At 33.9% G+C, this 17134-nt stretch overlaps 5 protein-coding genes across 5 annotated transcripts; 3 read left to right on the top strand and 2 right to left on the bottom strand.

The window, feature by feature from the left end:
• The first annotated feature begins 3172 nt into the window (after positions 1 to 3172).
• LOC106406880 (stem-specific protein TSJT1) lies at positions 3173 to 4485 on the top strand. Its single transcript, XM_013847622.3, has 3 exons — positions 3173 to 3442; positions 3741 to 4105; positions 4189 to 4485. The coding sequence occupies exons 1-3, from the start codon at positions 3237 to 3239 to the stop codon at positions 4377 to 4379; spliced, it is 762 nt and encodes a 253-aa protein (XP_013703076.1). The 5' UTR covers positions 3173 to 3236; the 3' UTR covers positions 4380 to 4485.
• Positions 4486 to 4709: 224 nt separating this feature from the next.
• Positions 4710 to 6296, top strand: BNAC06G05980D. The gene is made up of 4 exons (XM_013843940.3): positions 4710 to 4924; positions 5011 to 5072; positions 5162 to 5259; positions 5391 to 6296. The coding sequence occupies exons 1-4, from the start codon at positions 4766 to 4768 to the stop codon at positions 5423 to 5425; spliced, it is 354 nt and encodes a 117-aa protein (XP_013699394.1). The 5' UTR covers positions 4710 to 4765; the 3' UTR covers positions 5426 to 6296.
• Positions 6297 to 9104: 2808 nt separating this feature from the next.
• On the bottom strand, positions 9105 to 13017 carry LOC106404343 (bifunctional dethiobiotin synthetase/7,8-diamino-pelargonic acid aminotransferase, mitochondrial-like). Its single transcript, XM_048760482.1, has 11 exons — positions 12135 to 13017; positions 11955 to 12066; positions 11171 to 11880; positions 10963 to 11057; positions 10663 to 10775; positions 10435 to 10574; positions 10167 to 10343; positions 9959 to 10090; positions 9745 to 9879; positions 9540 to 9652; positions 9105 to 9442 (listed from the first exon to the last, which is right to left on the bottom strand). Exons 3-11 carry the CDS (start codon positions 11348 to 11350, stop codon positions 9268 to 9270), a joined length of 1260 nt encoding a protein of 419 aa, XP_048616439.1. The 5' UTR covers positions 11351 to 11880; positions 11955 to 12066; positions 12135 to 13017; the 3' UTR covers positions 9105 to 9267.
• Position 13018: 1 nt separating this feature from the next.
• Positions 13019 to 15829, top strand: LOC106406280 (lanC-like protein GCR2). The gene is made up of 6 exons (XM_013846903.3): positions 13019 to 13278; positions 13430 to 13608; positions 13681 to 13792; positions 14423 to 14539; positions 14607 to 14921; positions 15400 to 15829. The coding sequence occupies exons 1-6, from the start codon at positions 13111 to 13113 to the stop codon at positions 15736 to 15738; spliced, it is 1230 nt and encodes a 409-aa protein (XP_013702357.1). The 5' UTR covers positions 13019 to 13110; the 3' UTR covers positions 15739 to 15829.
• On the bottom strand, positions 15756 to 17127 carry BNAC06G05950D. Its single transcript, XM_013846904.3, has 3 exons — positions 16814 to 17127; positions 16218 to 16423; positions 15756 to 16139 (listed from the first exon to the last, which is right to left on the bottom strand). Exons 1-3 carry the CDS (start codon positions 16901 to 16903, stop codon positions 15908 to 15910), a joined length of 528 nt encoding a protein of 175 aa, XP_013702358.1. The 5' UTR covers positions 16904 to 17127; the 3' UTR covers positions 15756 to 15907.
• Positions 17128 to 17134: the final 7 nt, after the last annotated feature.

Raw genomic sequence — 17134 nt, 5'->3', positions numbered from 1 at the left:
GTAAAACAAACTTCTATAATGTATCATAACAAATTTCTAAGAAATTTTATACAAATAGAATCATGGTATTTTGGGGTAGTAAAATTACTGAATCTCACATTAATATTAAGTATATATGTCTAAAATAATGACATCATGTTATTTAAATTTTAGATATTATTTTCTGATATAATTAGTTAATAATATTCGATTAAAGTAGGTATATATTAAAGTAACTTTTTATAAATGAAAATAATACTTTTAAAAAAAATATTTTTAAATGAATGAGTATTTGATAAAAGAGTGCGATGATTGGCGAGAATTTAATGATGCATTTGTTTGGTTAACCAGTTGTGAGTGTTATGTTAAACACTAAATAAAAAATGTATGAGAAAGTGTGATTTTGTGATTTGACAAAATTATGAAAATTGTGTAATTAATTTGCTTCTAAATAAAATAAAGGGGGAGTTACATGTTTACCACTTTTTATTTTTACCATCGATAAAGGGACATTTTCAAAAATACTTTATTCATTAATTGGCCAAAGACTCTTATGTCTTTGTTCTTTATATATATAATAAATAAAAATTTAAATAAATAAAAATTTTAAAAAAATAAAAAATAATTTTTAATTTTTTTTTCGAATTATACTATTTCGAAATTTAAACCCTAAACCCTAAAACTCAACTCTAAACCATCAATACTAAACCATTTTTTTAAAAAAAAAATACGAACCCTAAACCCTAAACCATCAATCCTAAACCCTAATTTTTTTTGACATACGAACCCTAAACCCTGAAACATCAACTCTAACCCCTAAACCCCGAAACATAAACTCTAAACCCTAAACCCTAAACATTCAACTCCAAACCCTAAAACATCGACTCTAAACCATAAACCCTAAACCATTAAAACTAAACCCTAAACTATCAACATTAAACTCTAAACCCTAAACCCTAAACCATAAAAAGTAAACTCTAAACCCTAAAACCTAAAAAATTAACCATAAACCCTAAAACATCAACTCTAAACCCTAAATCCTAAACCTTCAACTCTAAACCCTAAACTCTAAACCCTAAATCCTAAACCCTAAAACCCTAGAGTTGGTGTTTTAGGGTTTAGATTTGAAGGTTTAGGGTTTAGGGTTTACGTTTAGGGTTTAGAGTTGATGTTTTAGGGTTTAGATTTGAAGGTTTAGGGTTTTAGGGTTTAGGGTTCGAATTTCAGAAAAATATAGGGTTTACGTTTAGGGTTTAGAGTTGATGTTTTAGGGTTTAGATTTGAAGGTTTAGAGTTAGGGTTTAGAGTTGGTGTTTCGGGGTTTAGGGTTTAGAGTTGATGTTTCATGGTTTAGGGTTTAGAGTTGATGATTTAGGGTTTAAAGTTGATGTTTTAAGTTTAGATTTAGGGTTTAGGGTTTATGTTTAGGGTTTAGAGTTGATGTTTTAGGGTTTAGATTTGAAGATTTACGGTTTAGGGTTTAGGGTTTAGAGTTGATGTTTCGGGGTTTAGAGTTTAGAGTTGATGTTTCATGGTTTAAAGTTTAGAGTTGATGATTTAGGGTTTAGAGTTAATGTTTTAATTTTAGATTAGTTAAGCTTATGTTTTTTTTTGTCAAAGTTAATCAAAAAGTTATAAATGTCTTTTACCCTTCATTAAAGATGGTGGTATTAGTGTTTAGTGTACACATGAAAAGTGGTACTTTGAAAATGATATTTTTGGCAATTTCCCTAAAATAAAACGGTAGACAAAACAATGTGAAAATAGAAAGTGTTATAAAATAAACTTTAATTAATCTTTAGTTTTTTATTAATCACAAATTATGTCATAAAAAGACATTTGGAAATTTATATTAAATTTTATAGAATTAGCACTATATCCGAATAATTTTTAAAGATTATACAATACCAAGACTTTTAATTTTCAAACTATTTAAATTGAAAAGGTTATTTCTAATAATTATTAGTATTATTCAAAATAATAAAATTGTAAACATATTATATAACTTTTCATTAAAGATGTCAAAATAGGTAAACCAATTCAAACCAAACCATATTCAAATGGTTTTAAGCTTATATGGGTTATGGTTTTAACCAATCCATTTGACAAATGGGTTGGGTCAATCCATAACTCATTTAAGTTAATGAGTTAACGGTTTTAATGGTTAACCCATAAACAATAATTTTATAGCTTACATGGTTATTAGGTAAAAATATTATTTTGGGGCTGAAAACAAAAAGAATACTTAGACTTTCGATAAATACAATTATACGGTTTTGGTGTTAGAAACAATTTTATTATTTTAGCAGGAAAGATAATTTTGTGATTTTAGTGAAAAAGCTATATTTATCATTTTGGTGGAAAAACAAGATTTTCTGTTTTAAAGGAAATACAATTTTACGGTTTAGGCGAGAAAACACAGTAGTACGGTTTTGGCTGAAAATACAATATTGCATTTTTGGCGGGAAACCCCGATTTTGTGGTTTTGGCGGGAAAACAAGTTTTTGCGGTTGTGACGGAAAACACAATTTTTACCGAAAAACACGATTGTACGGTTTTGGCACGAAAACTCAATTTTGCGGTTTTGAGGGGAAACTCGATTTTGCAGTTTTGGTGGAAAAACTCAATTTTACGTTTTTTATGGGAAAATTCAATTTTGTCGTTTTGCCGGGATAAAAATATGTAACGGAAAATGTATAAAGGAATGAACTGATTAGAGGTTTTCAAATAGATAACGTTGCAACGAAAGTTTTTTTGGTCAATTTTTTCAATCAATAAAAGAAAGTTTAATCCATAGTATATATTATTGATGTGGGTTTGCAGTGAACATAAAAGCTTTTCATTTAAATATTGATTTATATACTATTTTATTTATTTGATAAAAAATGTTGAATCATGTTGAATTCGATAACCTACAAAAGCTGAGAAGATTATTCTTGATGTGGGTACCATTGGATTCGTGTTGGTCATTAACAAAAACTCGAGTGGCAAGAAACAAGAAAAGGGAATAATTAGTAAGCAGTAAAAAGATAAAGAAATGGATAAGAAGACATTGTTTGACCAAAAAAAAATGGATAAGAAGACATCAAGATCTATAAGACAAGTCTTATCTAAACAAATCATGAGTCATCTCCACGTCAACTTTCTTAATTTTCGTGAAAAGTCAAAATTTTACAAACCAAACCAACCTATATAAGTCCATTTCAATCACAATTATCTCATATACTAAAAAAACAGAAGATTCAAGACGACAAAAAATGTTGGCTATTTTTCAAAAGACGTTTGCTCATCCACCGGAAGAGCTAAACAGCCCGGCTTCAAACCTTTCCGGCAAAACCCCAAAACTTCCAGGAGAAACTCTCTCTGACTTCCTTTCAAACCATCCAGACTCTGCTTTCTCCATGAGCTTCGGCGACTCCGCTGTCCTCGCTTTCGCCCGCCCAGAAAACTCTCACCGTCCAAGGTATAATAATAAACACATTCCTCTAAGTATAAACTGTGTTTCTTGCCCTCCAAGGTATATTAATAGCACACGTTACTCTAGAACCGGTTCTAGCTAAGACAAGAGAAACATTAGTTACGATCCCCAAATTTTTAGAGATAATTTACATAAATTTAAGTTTTCAAAAAAAATTAAATATTTTTAAATAATCAATAATAAATTGTCTATAATCTTCAAAATCTCAAGACCCGTCATGCCAGTTTCCCTAAACTGTTTCTTGTCGGAAAATCATTTTCTAAACATGTCTGGTCTCTTTCAGGATGTTTAGTGGCATCGATGGAATCTACTGTGTGTTTCTTGGAGCATTGAACAACCTATGCGACTTGAACAAACAGTACGGTTTATCTGGAAAATCCTCAAACGAAGCCATGTTTGTGATCGAAGCTTACCGAACACTACGTGACCGTGGTCCTTACCCAGCTGACCAAGTTCTCAGAGGTCTCGACGGAAGTTTCGCTTTTGTTGTCTATGATGCTCAGACCTCCTCTGTTTTCGCAGCTCTAGGATCTGATGGAGCTGAGAGTTTGTATTGGGGAATAGCTGCAGACGGATCTGTTGTTATGTCTGATGATCTCAAGGTTATTAAGCAAGGTTGTGCTAAGTCATTCGCTCCTTTTCCGACAGGTAAGCAAACAGAACTTATGAGATAGGAAGTTATGTAATGATCTGAAGATGGAAGTGTAATGATTTTTTTTTTGTGTGTGTAGGTTGTATGTTTCATAGTGAGAGTGGTTTGATGAGTTATGAGCATCCGAAGAATAAGATGAAGGCGATGCAGAGGATTGATAGTGAAGGAGTTATATGTGGAGCTAACTTTAAAGTCGATGCTTGCTCCAAGATCAATAGCATTCCGAGGAGAGGAAGTGAAGCTAATTGGTCTTTGGCATCCTCTAGTTAATGAAAGGACGAAGAAGAAGAGTTGCTTTTGTTCTTGCATGTGATTTCTGTTTTCTGTATAATAACAAACATTACTAAGAAAATGGCTTTTCTTTTTACTGATTCAATCTGGTGGACTCTGATCATTGCCATAACTTTTAATTAAAAACCTATTGATTATAAATGAATTGATCAATCTTCACTATATATTATTTAATATTTTTATCAATTTGATACAATCATATATAATATGAGGCATTTTTGCCTCTCCTAAAGCTGTCAACGTGTGCATTTCATAAAAACTGTGGGCCCATTTAATTTCCGGTTAAGTTTCGTCAAGTATGTTTGTATTTTGGTATGGTTTAGTTTGTCCGAATCTGATTGTAGTTCTCATAAAACCCAGTCACGATGGTGCCTCCTCCGTTTCCTTCACTTGAAATCTATATATATCAGCTGGTTGAAAGCATGATTGATCCTCAGAAGTCAGTTTATCATTTTATAAAGCGTAGAAAGATTCCCGAAGATGGCTTCCTCCGATGCTGTTGTCGCGCAATCGCTCTCGACTTGGTAGATCTGCTCAGTTCTTTGATTTTGTAAAAAGCCAATGATCTAAATCTCTGATTTTTTTCCGTTTTTCATTTTCGATTCTTAAGGCTTCTGTAATGGCCAGCGACCGGAAAACGGAGAAAGATGTTTCTGCCGATTCTCTTTCTTGGTTGGTTAAAGATAATAGAGTATTGCTAAATCTCTTTTTTTCCTTTTTCTTGGTTGGTTAAAGAACGTGACTTTTCTTAATTGAGTTAGTGTGCTTTGCTCGAATGGGATAGAAGGGGAAAATCAAAAAGCCGAGCCCGAGAATAAAGGAAGTCGGGACGCAATAGAAATTAAGTCTGCTACTCAGTGTCAGTTCAATAAATAAACTTCATCTACTCTCATGATTGATTTATTTTGTGGTTCAACTTGCTTGGATGTTGGATGCTTTATTCTTCATTCAGATGAAGGCTAAGAAAGCTGTTATTGCTATGATTTCCAGATCTAAAGGTCATGAATCTGCCAACTCATATCTGACAGAGGAAGAAAGAGTCATGAAAGAGCAGAGTGAATTCATGGGAATCTACTCCTCCACGATTTGAGATCATCATCGAGATATGCGTTTGCACATTGAGGAAATGTCTTACTGGTGAGCCATTCATTACTCTTTACCATGTTGTTATCATAGTTATGTATTTAGCACCTGCAAGTTGTCTGTCTTCAGAATTAGTTTGTGAATCTCGCAATGTAGTTTTCTGTGATCACGTTTATGTTTTTTTGTTGAAACTGATTTGATAACACATTGGTCTGAACATGAGCTTCTTGCGTTGAGTGAGCGGATTGGAACTGTAAACACTGGTTTGACAGAGGAAGATGTCAAGAGCCATCTTAAAAGAAGAACATGTTCTGTAATCAACTTTGCAGAAGAATCACCCTCGTCTCCGCAAACTAAAGATAAAACTGAACCTTGCACCATATGTCAGGAAACAAAATATAGCCAAAGATGAAGCTTTTAAAGGCTGCACATGCTTGGGTTTTAAGAGATGTCTTAACTTTTTTTTTTTTTTGCAGGAAAACTTCAAGAATGAAAAAAAGATTGCTACTTTGGATTGTGGGCATGAGTATCATGCTGAATGCTTGGAGAAATGGCTGATTGTGAAAAACCTTTGCCCTATCTGTAAATCAGAAGCATTGGCCATGGAGAAGAGAAACGTAGAATAGGAAGAAGAATGACTTCTTTTAATCTAATGGGTTTATTTATATATATTTATTTAAAAAAAAGGAAACTTACATGAATAGAAGAAAACTGAGTTTTATTTTCAGCTCCAAAAGGATTCTGTAAATTTGTACATTTTTTGTTTGTTTGTGAACATAACAATGTGTGAATGGTCAAAGACTCTCTTGCACTCGCTGTAGAAAAAAACTAGACAGATATCCCGCATCTCTCCGCTACAACAATGTGTCAATCACAATGTACCATTGTTGTATAGTATGAATTTTTTACTTTTATTTTTTTTTATGAAACTTTGATGTGAATGGTGTAAAACATACGCCAGGTAAGAAGAGAATGAAAGCAAATGTAGGGATGATGTACCTCAAGAAGCTGTCATGGCCGTCCTCAAACTCGAGAAGGAGGTTTTATAACACTTTTAACTCGAAAAGGAGGTTTTATAACACTTTTAAATCGCTATATAAAAATATTTATTGCATTATATTTCATGTGATCCCTTTGTAGTATACTATTTTCATACCTAATACAATCTTGCTTGCTTTCAACTAACCATGTTTTCTGTATATATTCCTGAAAATGATCCTATATAAGTGGGCAATGGCTTGACAAGAACATTTCTTCAAATGTATTAATATTTTATTTTAATCATTATTAACAGAAACCATCGATTTATTTTTGCGGGAAAACAACGACTCAATAGCAACCATGTCCTCTATTTCAAAACAACCAACTTTATAACTTTTGAGATAAAACATACTATTAACTATTAAGAAGAGATCACACATCAAAAAAAAAGAAATAAAGTTTCGAAAAAGAATATACTATTAAGAAAAAATCAATATCTAGACCGATAATTTTTTTTTTTTTTTAATTTGTTCTTGTCAAAACTAGCAGCGATTATAAATTTCGAGACCCATCTTGTCAAGAACTTTTACGGGATAGCTGGAGGATGCGGACTCCCATACTGCGACTAAACTCATTGGCAATTCCACCAGTAAACATGCAGTATTGAAATATACGTCCCCTTATTCACTATATTCATTTGCAGTTCCAGTTAAACAGAATATCAAACATTATACAAATACATCAATATGAATTTAGACATCTATTCTCTTCTTCTTATACATCTGATAATTACGACTATACTAAGCAAAACACTTGACTTCATCTCCTAAAAACTACAACAACACATATATCTTAACATCCCCGCGCTTGCGCGGGGCTCTGCTTCTAGTGTCTTTAATGGGTTTCTTCCATATGATTGTTTTTTTTGAATATCGAACACCCAACTTTGAATTAAATTGATAATAGTTTGGGTTGGATTAATTATGTGGATCATCCTCTAATACCAAATTAGGTTAGATAGACTTTTAACATTAAAACTAATTAGAGATAAATTGATTCATTTTTTTATATATTATTTAATATTCTTTTTAATGTGCAAGTTGTCCATAATACTTTCCACAGTCAACAAACTCATCTGGTTTATTCCGGTTAAAATTCATATAAATTTGATAAAATTCGTTTATTTTGTTGGTTTGAATTAAAATTGTAAATATAATTGTTTAGTTTGGTATAAATCGATGTATGACTTAGTTTAAGAATTTTTGATGAAAAATTAAACTAACCAAATATGGAATGGAACAAAAATGAACTGAATTGATTATCATATATTTTTATACTTACTAGATCGTTTTTTTTTTCATATTTTTTTCACATGTAAATTATCATCTTAATTTTAGATTAATTGTGTTTATTTAATCAATTGCAACTTACTATTTTTACTTTCATTGTAAATATTTTGTATAAATGGGAAAATTTAGTTTTAAAATTTTATTTATCGTTTTAAAATTTTATTTATATTAATCTCAAATAAGTTTCTATTACATAAAATGAAAAAGAGTAACCTGACTATCACAGTAAAATTAGGAAGATAGTTTGAATTACTTTTCTTTTATTATGTTTGACAAACTTTACTTTTGTATAAGATTTGAAACATTTTAGGGATTAAAATTTCATATAAGTAAACACATCAGAACAAACAAATTTGTTCAATAATGCACCTGCATTTATTATTATTGTTTTACGTAAATTTTATAAAATTGATGATTGATAATTGTTTTAAAACTGAAACCGTTTAAAATTTGTCTATGCATTATTAAATAGTAAAAATATTAAATTATAAAATAATATTAATATTGATTGGAAGTGACGTAATAATACTATTATTAGTGACCAATAATTTAAATCTAGAAAAATTATTGATCCGTACTTTGATATTTCTTAGAAAAATTATTTATTCACCGACCAATAAAAATCCGCGAGCTCATATTCAGTAGTTGAGAAAAAAGAAACAAAATAATAAAAAATTGTCAAATTATATTATGTTAAAAAAAATAAAAATAGTGCAAATTTTTTATAACATAAAACAATAAATCCTAAATCCTAAACATTAAACTCTAAAAACAAAACTTTAAATTTTTGGGTAAATCCTAAACCCTTGGGTAAACCCTAAATCATTGGGTAAACCCTAAGCCATTGGGTAAACTCTAAACTCTTTGGTAAACCCTAAACTATAGGGTAAATCCTAAACCCTAGGGTTTAGGGCTAAGATTTAGAGTTTTGCTCACGGCGTTTATGATTTAGTATTTAGGATTTATTGTTTAGTTTTTACGATTTAGAGTTTAGGATTTACCCAAAGATTTAGGGTTTAATGGTTAGACTTTAGGACTTAGTGTAATTTTACTAACATCGTTAATAATGTTTTTAAAAAACTCATTTTTTGCAGCTAGTACTATTTTTTTAATTTATTTTTACTTTTCTTTTAGTTTTAAAAACAGAATAAACTTAGCAAATTTTTGTTATTTTGCTTTTTCTAAAATATATATATATATATATATATATATATATATATATATATATATGATATGACAGATAATTAGCTGGTGAACCCACGTCCTCTAGGGTAAACAAAAAAAAAAACTCTTCTTAGAATGTATATATGTTGTTTTTGTAAATTTGTTCTAATATAATTTTGATAACATTATAGTAAATAAGTCTTATATGGCTTTGGACTTCTGTATATTGGAACACAATTATGGATAAACTGTTTTCTAATTAAATACAATATTAAAAACAATGTGGAGTACTATACCCTATTAAATTCTCCAAACCTTATGTAGAGCTTAGACAGCAATTCCCGGCAAATTTCAGGAGACGTGCAAGGGCCACACATGAGGTACACGACGTTTCCTAGAGGCCGCATGAAGATTCCATCTTCCCTGAGCAACTGTAAAAGAGACTTTACGTACAACGAAGCATACCTAAAACACATGCAGAGCAAAACACAAACCATATGAGATACCAAAAGTCTGGTTCTTCAAGACAATGCTTTTTAAAAGAGATTCAGTAGATCTTTACGTGGAGTTGGAAGCATCTACTTTAAGTTCTAGAGCGAAAAGGGTTCCTATTACAACCACCCTTTGAACCGCACTGTGACATGAAATTTGCTGCACCAGTTCTTCATCCCACAGCTGCACAAAAACATGTGTACGGTTGAAACCCATTTAGAGATGTTTGATTACTGATCATCTAACACAAAGATGTTTATATTTTGTCTTAGTACCTCTCTTAAGATTCCTCCTTGTGGGATGATGTTATGGTTAGTCTCTGGATCTTTGAACCATTCGATGGCTTTGGCGGCTGTTGCGCATCCCATAGCATGAGCTGAGTATGAGTGACCATGAAGCAGTGCTTGAAGCTACAACCAATAAAGAGGATTAGATATCTTCAAACGGAAGAAAAGAAAAGCATGAAGATGGTTCTTCTACTTTTCTTACCTTTGGATCTCCAGAAAATGAATCAAACAAAGCATCTGTAGCAAGAGTTACAGCCAAAGGAATCATTCCACCAGTCATCAGTTTGGCGTAGCAAGCTATGTCCGGTTTGCAACCGAGAAGTTCGGCAGGAGTCTTTGGTAATATCATTGTAACTTTATTAGCAGAATGAAAATATATAACACAAGATGACATAAAATATATATACTACCTCTACTCCAAGACGCCAGAAACCTGTGAACACTTCATCGAAAATTACTGGAATTTTTCTGTTCCTGCACTCGTTGACCAGAACTCGTTGGAAGAGAGGATCAACCATGTGCATTCCCCCAGCACCATGGATCACTGCAGATACAATCAGCCACCTTAATAAAATAGTAGTTTGAATCTAGCAATTTAGATAGCACGATGCTAAGCCTTACTGAATATCTGAAGTCATACTTATGGATATACTATCATAGTCATACTTATGGATATACTATTATCAGTGCTCCAACATGGGCGGATTGTGTATTTCCAGAATACTCTTGTAGCTGTTTTGATACATAGGCCAAATAGGTTGTTGCAAGAGTTGATGTGTCTCTACTCTTGTCAAAAATCTCATCACGAGTGCTGAAGGCTGTAAGAGTTTGGGAGTACTAAATCACACAGCTAAAATATATGTAAAGGAGGATAACAGAGAGAGGAGAGGAAATTATGATATTTACTTCCATATTCTTCTGGGACTATTTCAGCAAAAAATTCAAGGAGAGAGAGATTCCAAGCTCCATTGAAGAGGATATCAGTAGGAGGATCCAGAAACAGACCTTTTCCAGTATACCTACAAATACAAAGATAGATGCAAACCTAATCAAAGAGAAGCAAGACAATGAGAATATTCACAGGTGATGTAATCATGATATCGTTCATCCTTAAGGAATGATATTTCTATCTAAGCAATAAAATTCAATAGAGAATTTTCAAGTCGGAATCATGAAAAGCGATAAAGAAAAAAACTCCGTCCATACCAGGGCTGCTGGAGGAAGCCTGTGTAAGGTAATGGTGCTTGTGCTTCCATTGCTCCTAAAGTATCCCCATGGTAAGACCCCCTAAGAGCTAGGACCTAAAAATACAACGCACATCTCAGTAAGTACACACTGTTTAAGTCTAACGTACGCTAACAGATACAATATTAAAGCGTCTAAGTATCATTGAGCACTAGCAAAATGGTTGTACCTTAACCACAATATGTTTTTTCTCATCTCTACCCTCAGAAAATTCCAATAGGGTCTCATGATCAACACAAAACTTACGAAACGCCATCTTCAGGGCAATTTCGATAGCTGTGGATCCATTATCTGAGAAGTACACTAGAGAAGCCCAGCCTGCATGTATAAAACTAATTAGCCCTCCCATCAATGCTTGAAAAAAATAATAGAAACAATGTGAGAGAAGAAACCTTTTCCCACTCCATCTATCAAGAGCTCAGCACATTTCAAGGCAGGTTCATATACATTCTCAGGGAACATAACATGCCCGAACCTAGCAGCAGTGTAAGCCATTTCTCTAGCTAGCTCAGCCTGCAACCTCCTAAAGAAAATTTCAAAATAAACTTCAGAAGATTCACCACAAGAAAAGATAAGCATTAAGATACAAAACAATAGGCACAGATGACCTGGAAAGCAGGATCTGGCCCCTGTGTCCACCAGCTAGCACAAGCATCAAACTGCTGGGTAATAGAATCGTTACCAGAACCCTGAAAATGACGAAAGTGGCAAAGTTCTAGATGAGCTAAAAAAATGTGGGACATGTTAAAAATTGATCTTTGCATACAAACCTTGTAAACTGAAAATTTTTCACCACAGCGGGAGTAAATAACCGTCACAGTTTCTTCAGGCACAAGTTTATGCTGAGTAATTCCCACATTCAATCTGGTCTGGACCAATCTGATAAAAAATATTACACATCAAAACTGAGTTCCTCGATACTAAACACAAACGAAACAACACAAAATCACAACCTGGTAACGTTCTTTCAGCATCTGGAGATTGTATTGCTTATCACCTCTTAGCTCCTGGACAACATTAGGGTTCAAAAGGAACGTCACGAGCGGTGCAGCCCTTCCTCCATATCTATCACCAGAAACATTCATCATCAACCAACCAACCAACAAAGACGAAAGAGGCAAACTTTCACAGACATTATTATATCTTGGGGAGCGTCTTCTGTGTGGTGGAGACTTTTGTTGGTCTTGTTCAGAAGCTCGATCTTGAACTTGAGGATCTGCTCATCAGGGTAAAGCTGATGCTTTTGAAGGAACTCGAGTATATGAAAGACCAGGTGTCTGTACCTGGCCATTTTGGCTTGATTGACCATCTTTCTTTGAATTTGCATCCCCACCTTTTGCTGATCCCTTTGTGTCACCCTATTGATAATTAAAAAGAAGATGAGCGACAATTCAATAAAAGTTGATACTTCTCTGAAAACTATCAAAGATCTGCATCACCCAAAACATTTTCTCAGTAAAGAACCTTAACTACAGATAATTAGAACACGAAACAGGATCAAAAGACCTTAACTTTTCAATCAACCCACCAAACTGCAAAGGAGACTCGTCGAGGGAAAAACACATTTAGTTTCTTCACCATTCCTCATCTCAACACCCACCGACTCGAAGGTATCGTCGGAGGAGGTTCGGAATCAGGCTCGGGATGGCCTTGTTGATTCATCATCGAGAGAGAGAGACATGGAGGAAGAGATAGAGACGGAAAGATGTTTGAGCAAAAAAAAAGAGATGAAGAGAAGAGACGGCTCTTTTCGATGTGAAGTTTAATTTGGGCCAAGGGATGAGCCGAAACATAGCAGACGTGGCAGAAAAAATGATTGTTATTGGATGATTTAATTAGATGACGTGGATAGCTTTAAAGGGGAGTATATTCTCCTTTTAGTATAGTTTAGATTTAGATATAATTAAACCAATTTACGAACCTGAACCGAAATCAAAAATTGCTTCGGTTAATCTTCGCAGGCCTAGCTAAACCTATCGGACAACAAATATAGGCAAGACCTTTCTGGGCCAAATATAAGGCTCACTAACTATGGTTTTATCTGCTTTTTGAAATTATAATTCTTCGAGATTGACAGCAACCACTTTAGACAAAGAGAGAGAGAGAGATATGGGAGAAAGATTCTTCCCAAATGAGATACCTGAGTTTCTACCGGAAGACGCCGGCGAAGAGGAAACCGTCTCCACTCATAAAGATTCGCTGACGAAACTGCTCTCACTCCCGTACAGATCATTCTCCAAGAAGCTCCAGAGATATGCTTTAAGCCTCAAAGATACAGTAAACTATATCTTACAGCGTTTTTAGGTTTTATGGGAGCTGATTAGTATACCTATAAACTGAGTAATTTAGGACAGCAAGATTTGAGTTTATCTGGTTTGATCATGTCCGAATCTAGAATGTGAAGTTTGCTTTTGTTTGGCCTTTTCAGATAGTATTTGAGACATGGGAACGATCTGGAAAACGTGTTCGAGACTTTAACCTCTACACTGGTGTCCTCGGGACAGCTTATCTCTTGTTCAAATCCTGTCAGGTCACAAGAAATAAAAACGATCTTAAGCTATGCTTAGAGATTGTTGAGGCGTGTTACACAGCTTCAAAAGATTCCGAGTAAAGACCTTTTCTATTTAATTGCCCATTTCATGTAGTTAAAATACATGATGAGTGTGGTTTTTTTATCAGCCGTGTGACTTTCATATGTGGCCGTGCGGGTGTATGTGCTCTTGGTGCCGTTGCTGCAAAGCTTACTGGTGATAGCCAGTTACAGGATCGTTACTTAGCCCGTTTCCATGAGGTAAATTTTCCACTTTATGTTGTGCTATGTGCAAATAGGCTTTATCCATATTCTAATCGGAACAACCTGAAATAACCGAAATTTTCATTTGAATTTGGAAAACCCGAGAACTAAACCCCACCTTTTTGGTATTAGCCGGTTCTCAATATTTTTACTAGAACCAAATAGAAACCAAAAATAGCCGAACCAAAACTGAATCGAATTTTATTGTCATAACAGATTAGGCTTCTAAAGCAACAACAGGCTTATGCGACTAACACCAAAAAATTGATCCTATATTTTAATCCGAACAATCTGAATTAACCGATATTTTATCTGAAAATCTGAATTACCTGATCCAAAATTCGGAAACCCGAACCAGACTGGAATCAAATTGAACCTGAATTAAACCCAAAGTTTTAGTATCGGTTGGTTCTAAATATTTTTACCAGAACCAAATAGAAACTGGAAATAACCGACTAAACTGAATCGAATTTTATTTATTCATAAATACATGAACGGTTCCTATGTCTATATACCCAAAAAGACGTATACCCGGAAAAAACGAAAACCAAAAATTGAACTGAAAATCGAATGTTCTGCATACTTGATACATTGACTCTAGCCATGCAACTTGAATCTTCATAACAGATTAGGCTTCCCAGTGATTTGCCATACGAGCTGTTGTATGGTAGAGCAGGATACTTGTGGGCATGCTTGTTCTTGAATAAGCATATCGAGAAAGACAGTGTATCATCTGCAAGAATGGTAACAAAGCTTAAAACTTTCTTTTTGTTCTAAGTTAGTGGATGAAGCATCTCATTGTTTCTTTTAGAGATCTGTGGTTGAGGAGATCTTCAGGGCAGGAAGGCAACTGGGTGGAAGAGTAAAGTGTCCATTGATGTTCGAGTGGCATGGGAAGAAGTATTGGGGAACTGCTCACGGTTTAGCTGGGATCATGCATGTCCTCATGCATGTAGAACTTGAACCAGATGAAATGGAAGATGTTAAAGGTACACTAAGTTACATGATTCAACACCGTTTCCCAAGTGGAAACTACTTATCTAGCGAAGGAAGTGAATCAGATCGTCTAGTTCACTGGTGTCATGGTGCTCCTGGTGTTGCTCTCACACTTGTAAAGGCAGCTCAGGTAGATAAACTTATCGATATACAGTAGAAATTACAAATAACAAATTTCTTCGTACATTTTGAGAAAATAATAAGATAATAATATTTAAAAAACTCTTAAACAAACATATGGCTCGTTAAAATTATAACTTAATAATTACTATACATGGATTTTATATAAATATACACAAAGCATTTTGTTTTTTTTTCAAAATGAATTTCATCTCTTATTTTATTTTCATTTTGTCAAACTACATATAAGAGTTATTTTTTTATTTTATGATACATATTCAACATTTGTAAAATAATCTAATAATTAAAATCTATAAAGTTTAACTAATATATAATATCGTGATTCGTGAATCAAATATTTTTTTTTTTTCTAAATAAAAAGTATTTTAAAAATAAAACCTAAAACGGATTTTTTTCTAGAAATTAATAAATTATCATAGTTTAATGTACCCTCTACCTACATTGCAAAACTCTGGATGTTTTATCAGGTTTTTAGGAAAGATGAGTTTGTAGAGGCGGCAATGGAAGCAGGAGAAGTGGTGTGGAACCGTGGATTGCTTAAAAGAGTAGGAATCTGTCACGGCATCAGTGGAAACACCTATGTATTTCTTTCTCTGTACCGGTTAACAGGAAAGCCAGAGTACTTGTACAGAGCTAAGGCTTTCGCATCTTTCCTACTAGATAAGTCAGAGAAGCTTATCTCAGAAGGTAAAATGCAAGGTGGAGATAGACGGTTCTCTCTCTTTGAAGGTATAGGAGGAATGGCCTACATGTTTTTAGACATGAATGAGCCAACTCAAGCTCTGTTTCCAGGTTATGAGCTCTAAAAATAAAGTTCACTCTGTAACAACAAACTTAGATACTTAATGTAGAATAGATGTCTAATGTTATATAAGTATTTATACATCAAACACAAAACCAAAAGCTTAATAAAGGAAAACACCATCAAATCTTGAAAATCCTATTGAATCAGTGAATGGGGTGTGAAAATCTCGTTTAGTAAGGAGGGTTCTTGTAATCATCACGAGCACGAGAGTAGCAGACGTAGTAGAACTGAGAGACGATGGCAGTGAAGAGCGCGAACGAAGCACCAGCTGCAAACACTCCTTTACGGATCACTTCACAGCTGGGAGGGTTGTCGATGTTCCACATCTTCCTGTACTTGGTGTGGTACGCGTTTCTGATGGATGCAGCCAGCAAACATATCTCAGCAATCAAGAAGAACACCCTGACAAAGATAGAAATGATGTCAGATTCATGAAACCTATGATGTAAACAATGTAATGATTGAGATAGGTAACAGTACCAGCAGATAAGGAAGAGCATGATGGCACAAGCTCTTGAACCACCAGGGTTAAGAGCCTTCCCGCAGCAGAAGCATCTGCTAGCCACCATGATAATGACTTGGCTAGTCAAGAGAAGCACAAAAGCGCCAGCTCCATAGCTTGTAGCTATGTCTGAGCCATACTCACAGTATTCATACACCTTCTCCTTGTCTGGTACAACTTTACCCTGCAAACCAAATACAATAACCCAATAAAGACTAAATCTTGAGCCATTTCTCTACATCAAACCGTTAAAACAAGAAACATTACAGTGAGATCTAGCGCTAGACAGAACAATGCAGTAAAGTACATATACCCACAAAAGATCTTAACTTTCAATAACCCATGAGAGACCGTTATGAATCAAACACATAAACTAGATTTTTTGAACCAGATCTGAAAAAGAGTTCACTACACAAGGGATCTCACCGACAGAGATTTTTCAGACAAAACTACTAATTAAAGTCTCAGACACTGTTCCGATAAATTAATTAAAATAAATAATTCCAACAATTTCATAACCAAGATTTGACTACAGGAGAAGAAAGTTTTTAAGAGAGAGTTTAATGATGCTTACGACGCTTCTTCTCTGCTCGGCGGCAATTGCTAATCCGACAGCGATGAGATCTAGAATGAACACAATGATTATCACGAGCTTTGAAGCCATGGCAGCAGATTGTCTTGTGATTTTCTCTTTCTCTCGAAGCTTTTTCGTTCTCTTATATAAAGTAAAATATATTAGACGAAAATGTTGTGACCGTATAAAGAAAATGAAATGACTGTTATCTCACCAAATTATTATTTTTTACTTATTTATAGAATGAATAACTCTAAAATAAGACAATGCTGATTCGTTTTTTTATGACACGAGAAAATTATTAGATATACTATCACATAA

The sequence above is a fragment of the Brassica napus genome, chromosome C6 (genome assembly GCF_020379485.1).
Source record: "Brassica napus cultivar Da-Ae chromosome C6, Da-Ae, whole genome shotgun sequence".
Lineage (NCBI taxonomy): Eukaryota > Viridiplantae > Streptophyta > Magnoliopsida > Brassicales > Brassicaceae > Brassica > Brassica napus.
This window is presented reverse-complemented; position numbering and strand designations above follow the sequence as displayed.

Bases quoted from the DNA above. Each gene is read 5' to 3' on its own strand.
- LOC106406880 (XM_013847622.3), top strand. From the start codon at position 3,237: ATGTTGGCTATTTTTCAAAAGACGTTTGCTCATCCACCGGAAGAGCTA. The intron at 3,443-3,740 runs GTATAATAATAA...GGTCTCTTTCAG, and splicing joins GAAAACTCTCACCGTCCAAG to GATGTTTAGTGGCATCGATG. The intron at 4,106-4,188 runs GTAAGCAAACAG...TTGTGTGTGTAG, and splicing joins ATTCGCTCCTTTTCCGACAG to GTTGTATGTTTCATAGTGAG.
- BNAC06G05980D (XM_013843940.3), top strand. From the start codon at position 4,766: ATGGTGCCTCCTCCGTTTCCTTCACTTGAAATCTATATATATCAGCTG. The intron at 4,925-5,010 runs GTAGATCTGCTC...TCGATTCTTAAG, and splicing joins GCGCAATCGCTCTCGACTTG to GCTTCTGTAATGGCCAGCGA. The intron at 5,073-5,161 runs GTTGGTTAAAGA...TAATTGAGTTAG, and splicing joins TCTGCCGATTCTCTTTCTTG to TGTGCTTTGCTCGAATGGGA.
- LOC106404343 (XM_048760482.1), bottom strand. From the start codon at position 11,350: ATGGGAGGGCTAATTAGTTTTATACATGCAGGCTGGGCTTCTCTAGTG. The intron at 10,776-10,962 runs GTATGGACGGAG...TTGTATTTGTAG, and splicing joins GGCTTCCTCCAGCAGCCCTG to GTATACTGGAAAAGGTCTGT. The intron at 10,344-10,434 runs GTATATCCATAA...CTAAATTGCTAG, and splicing joins ATGTTGGAGCACTGATAATA to ATTCAAACTACTATTTTATT.
- LOC106406280 (XM_013846903.3), top strand. From the start codon at position 13,111: ATGGGAGAAAGATTCTTCCCAAATGAGATACCTGAGTTTCTACCGGAA. The intron at 14,540-14,606 runs GTAACAAAGCTT...TGTTTCTTTTAG, and splicing joins GTGTATCATCTGCAAGAATG to AGATCTGTGGTTGAGGAGAT. The intron at 14,922-15,399 runs GTAGATAAACTT...ATGTTTTATCAG, and splicing joins CACTTGTAAAGGCAGCTCAG to GTTTTTAGGAAAGATGAGTT.
- BNAC06G05950D (XM_013846904.3), bottom strand. From the start codon at position 16,903: ATGGCTTCAAAGCTCGTGATAATCATTGTGTTCATTCTAGATCTCATC. The intron at 16,424-16,813 runs GTAAGCATCATT...TTTGGTTTGCAG, and splicing joins CCGAGCAGAGAAGAAGCGTC to GGTAAAGTTGTACCAGACAA. The intron at 16,140-16,217 runs GTACTGTTACCT...TATCTTTGTCAG, and splicing joins ATGCTCTTCCTTATCTGCTG to GGTGTTCTTCTTGATTGCTG.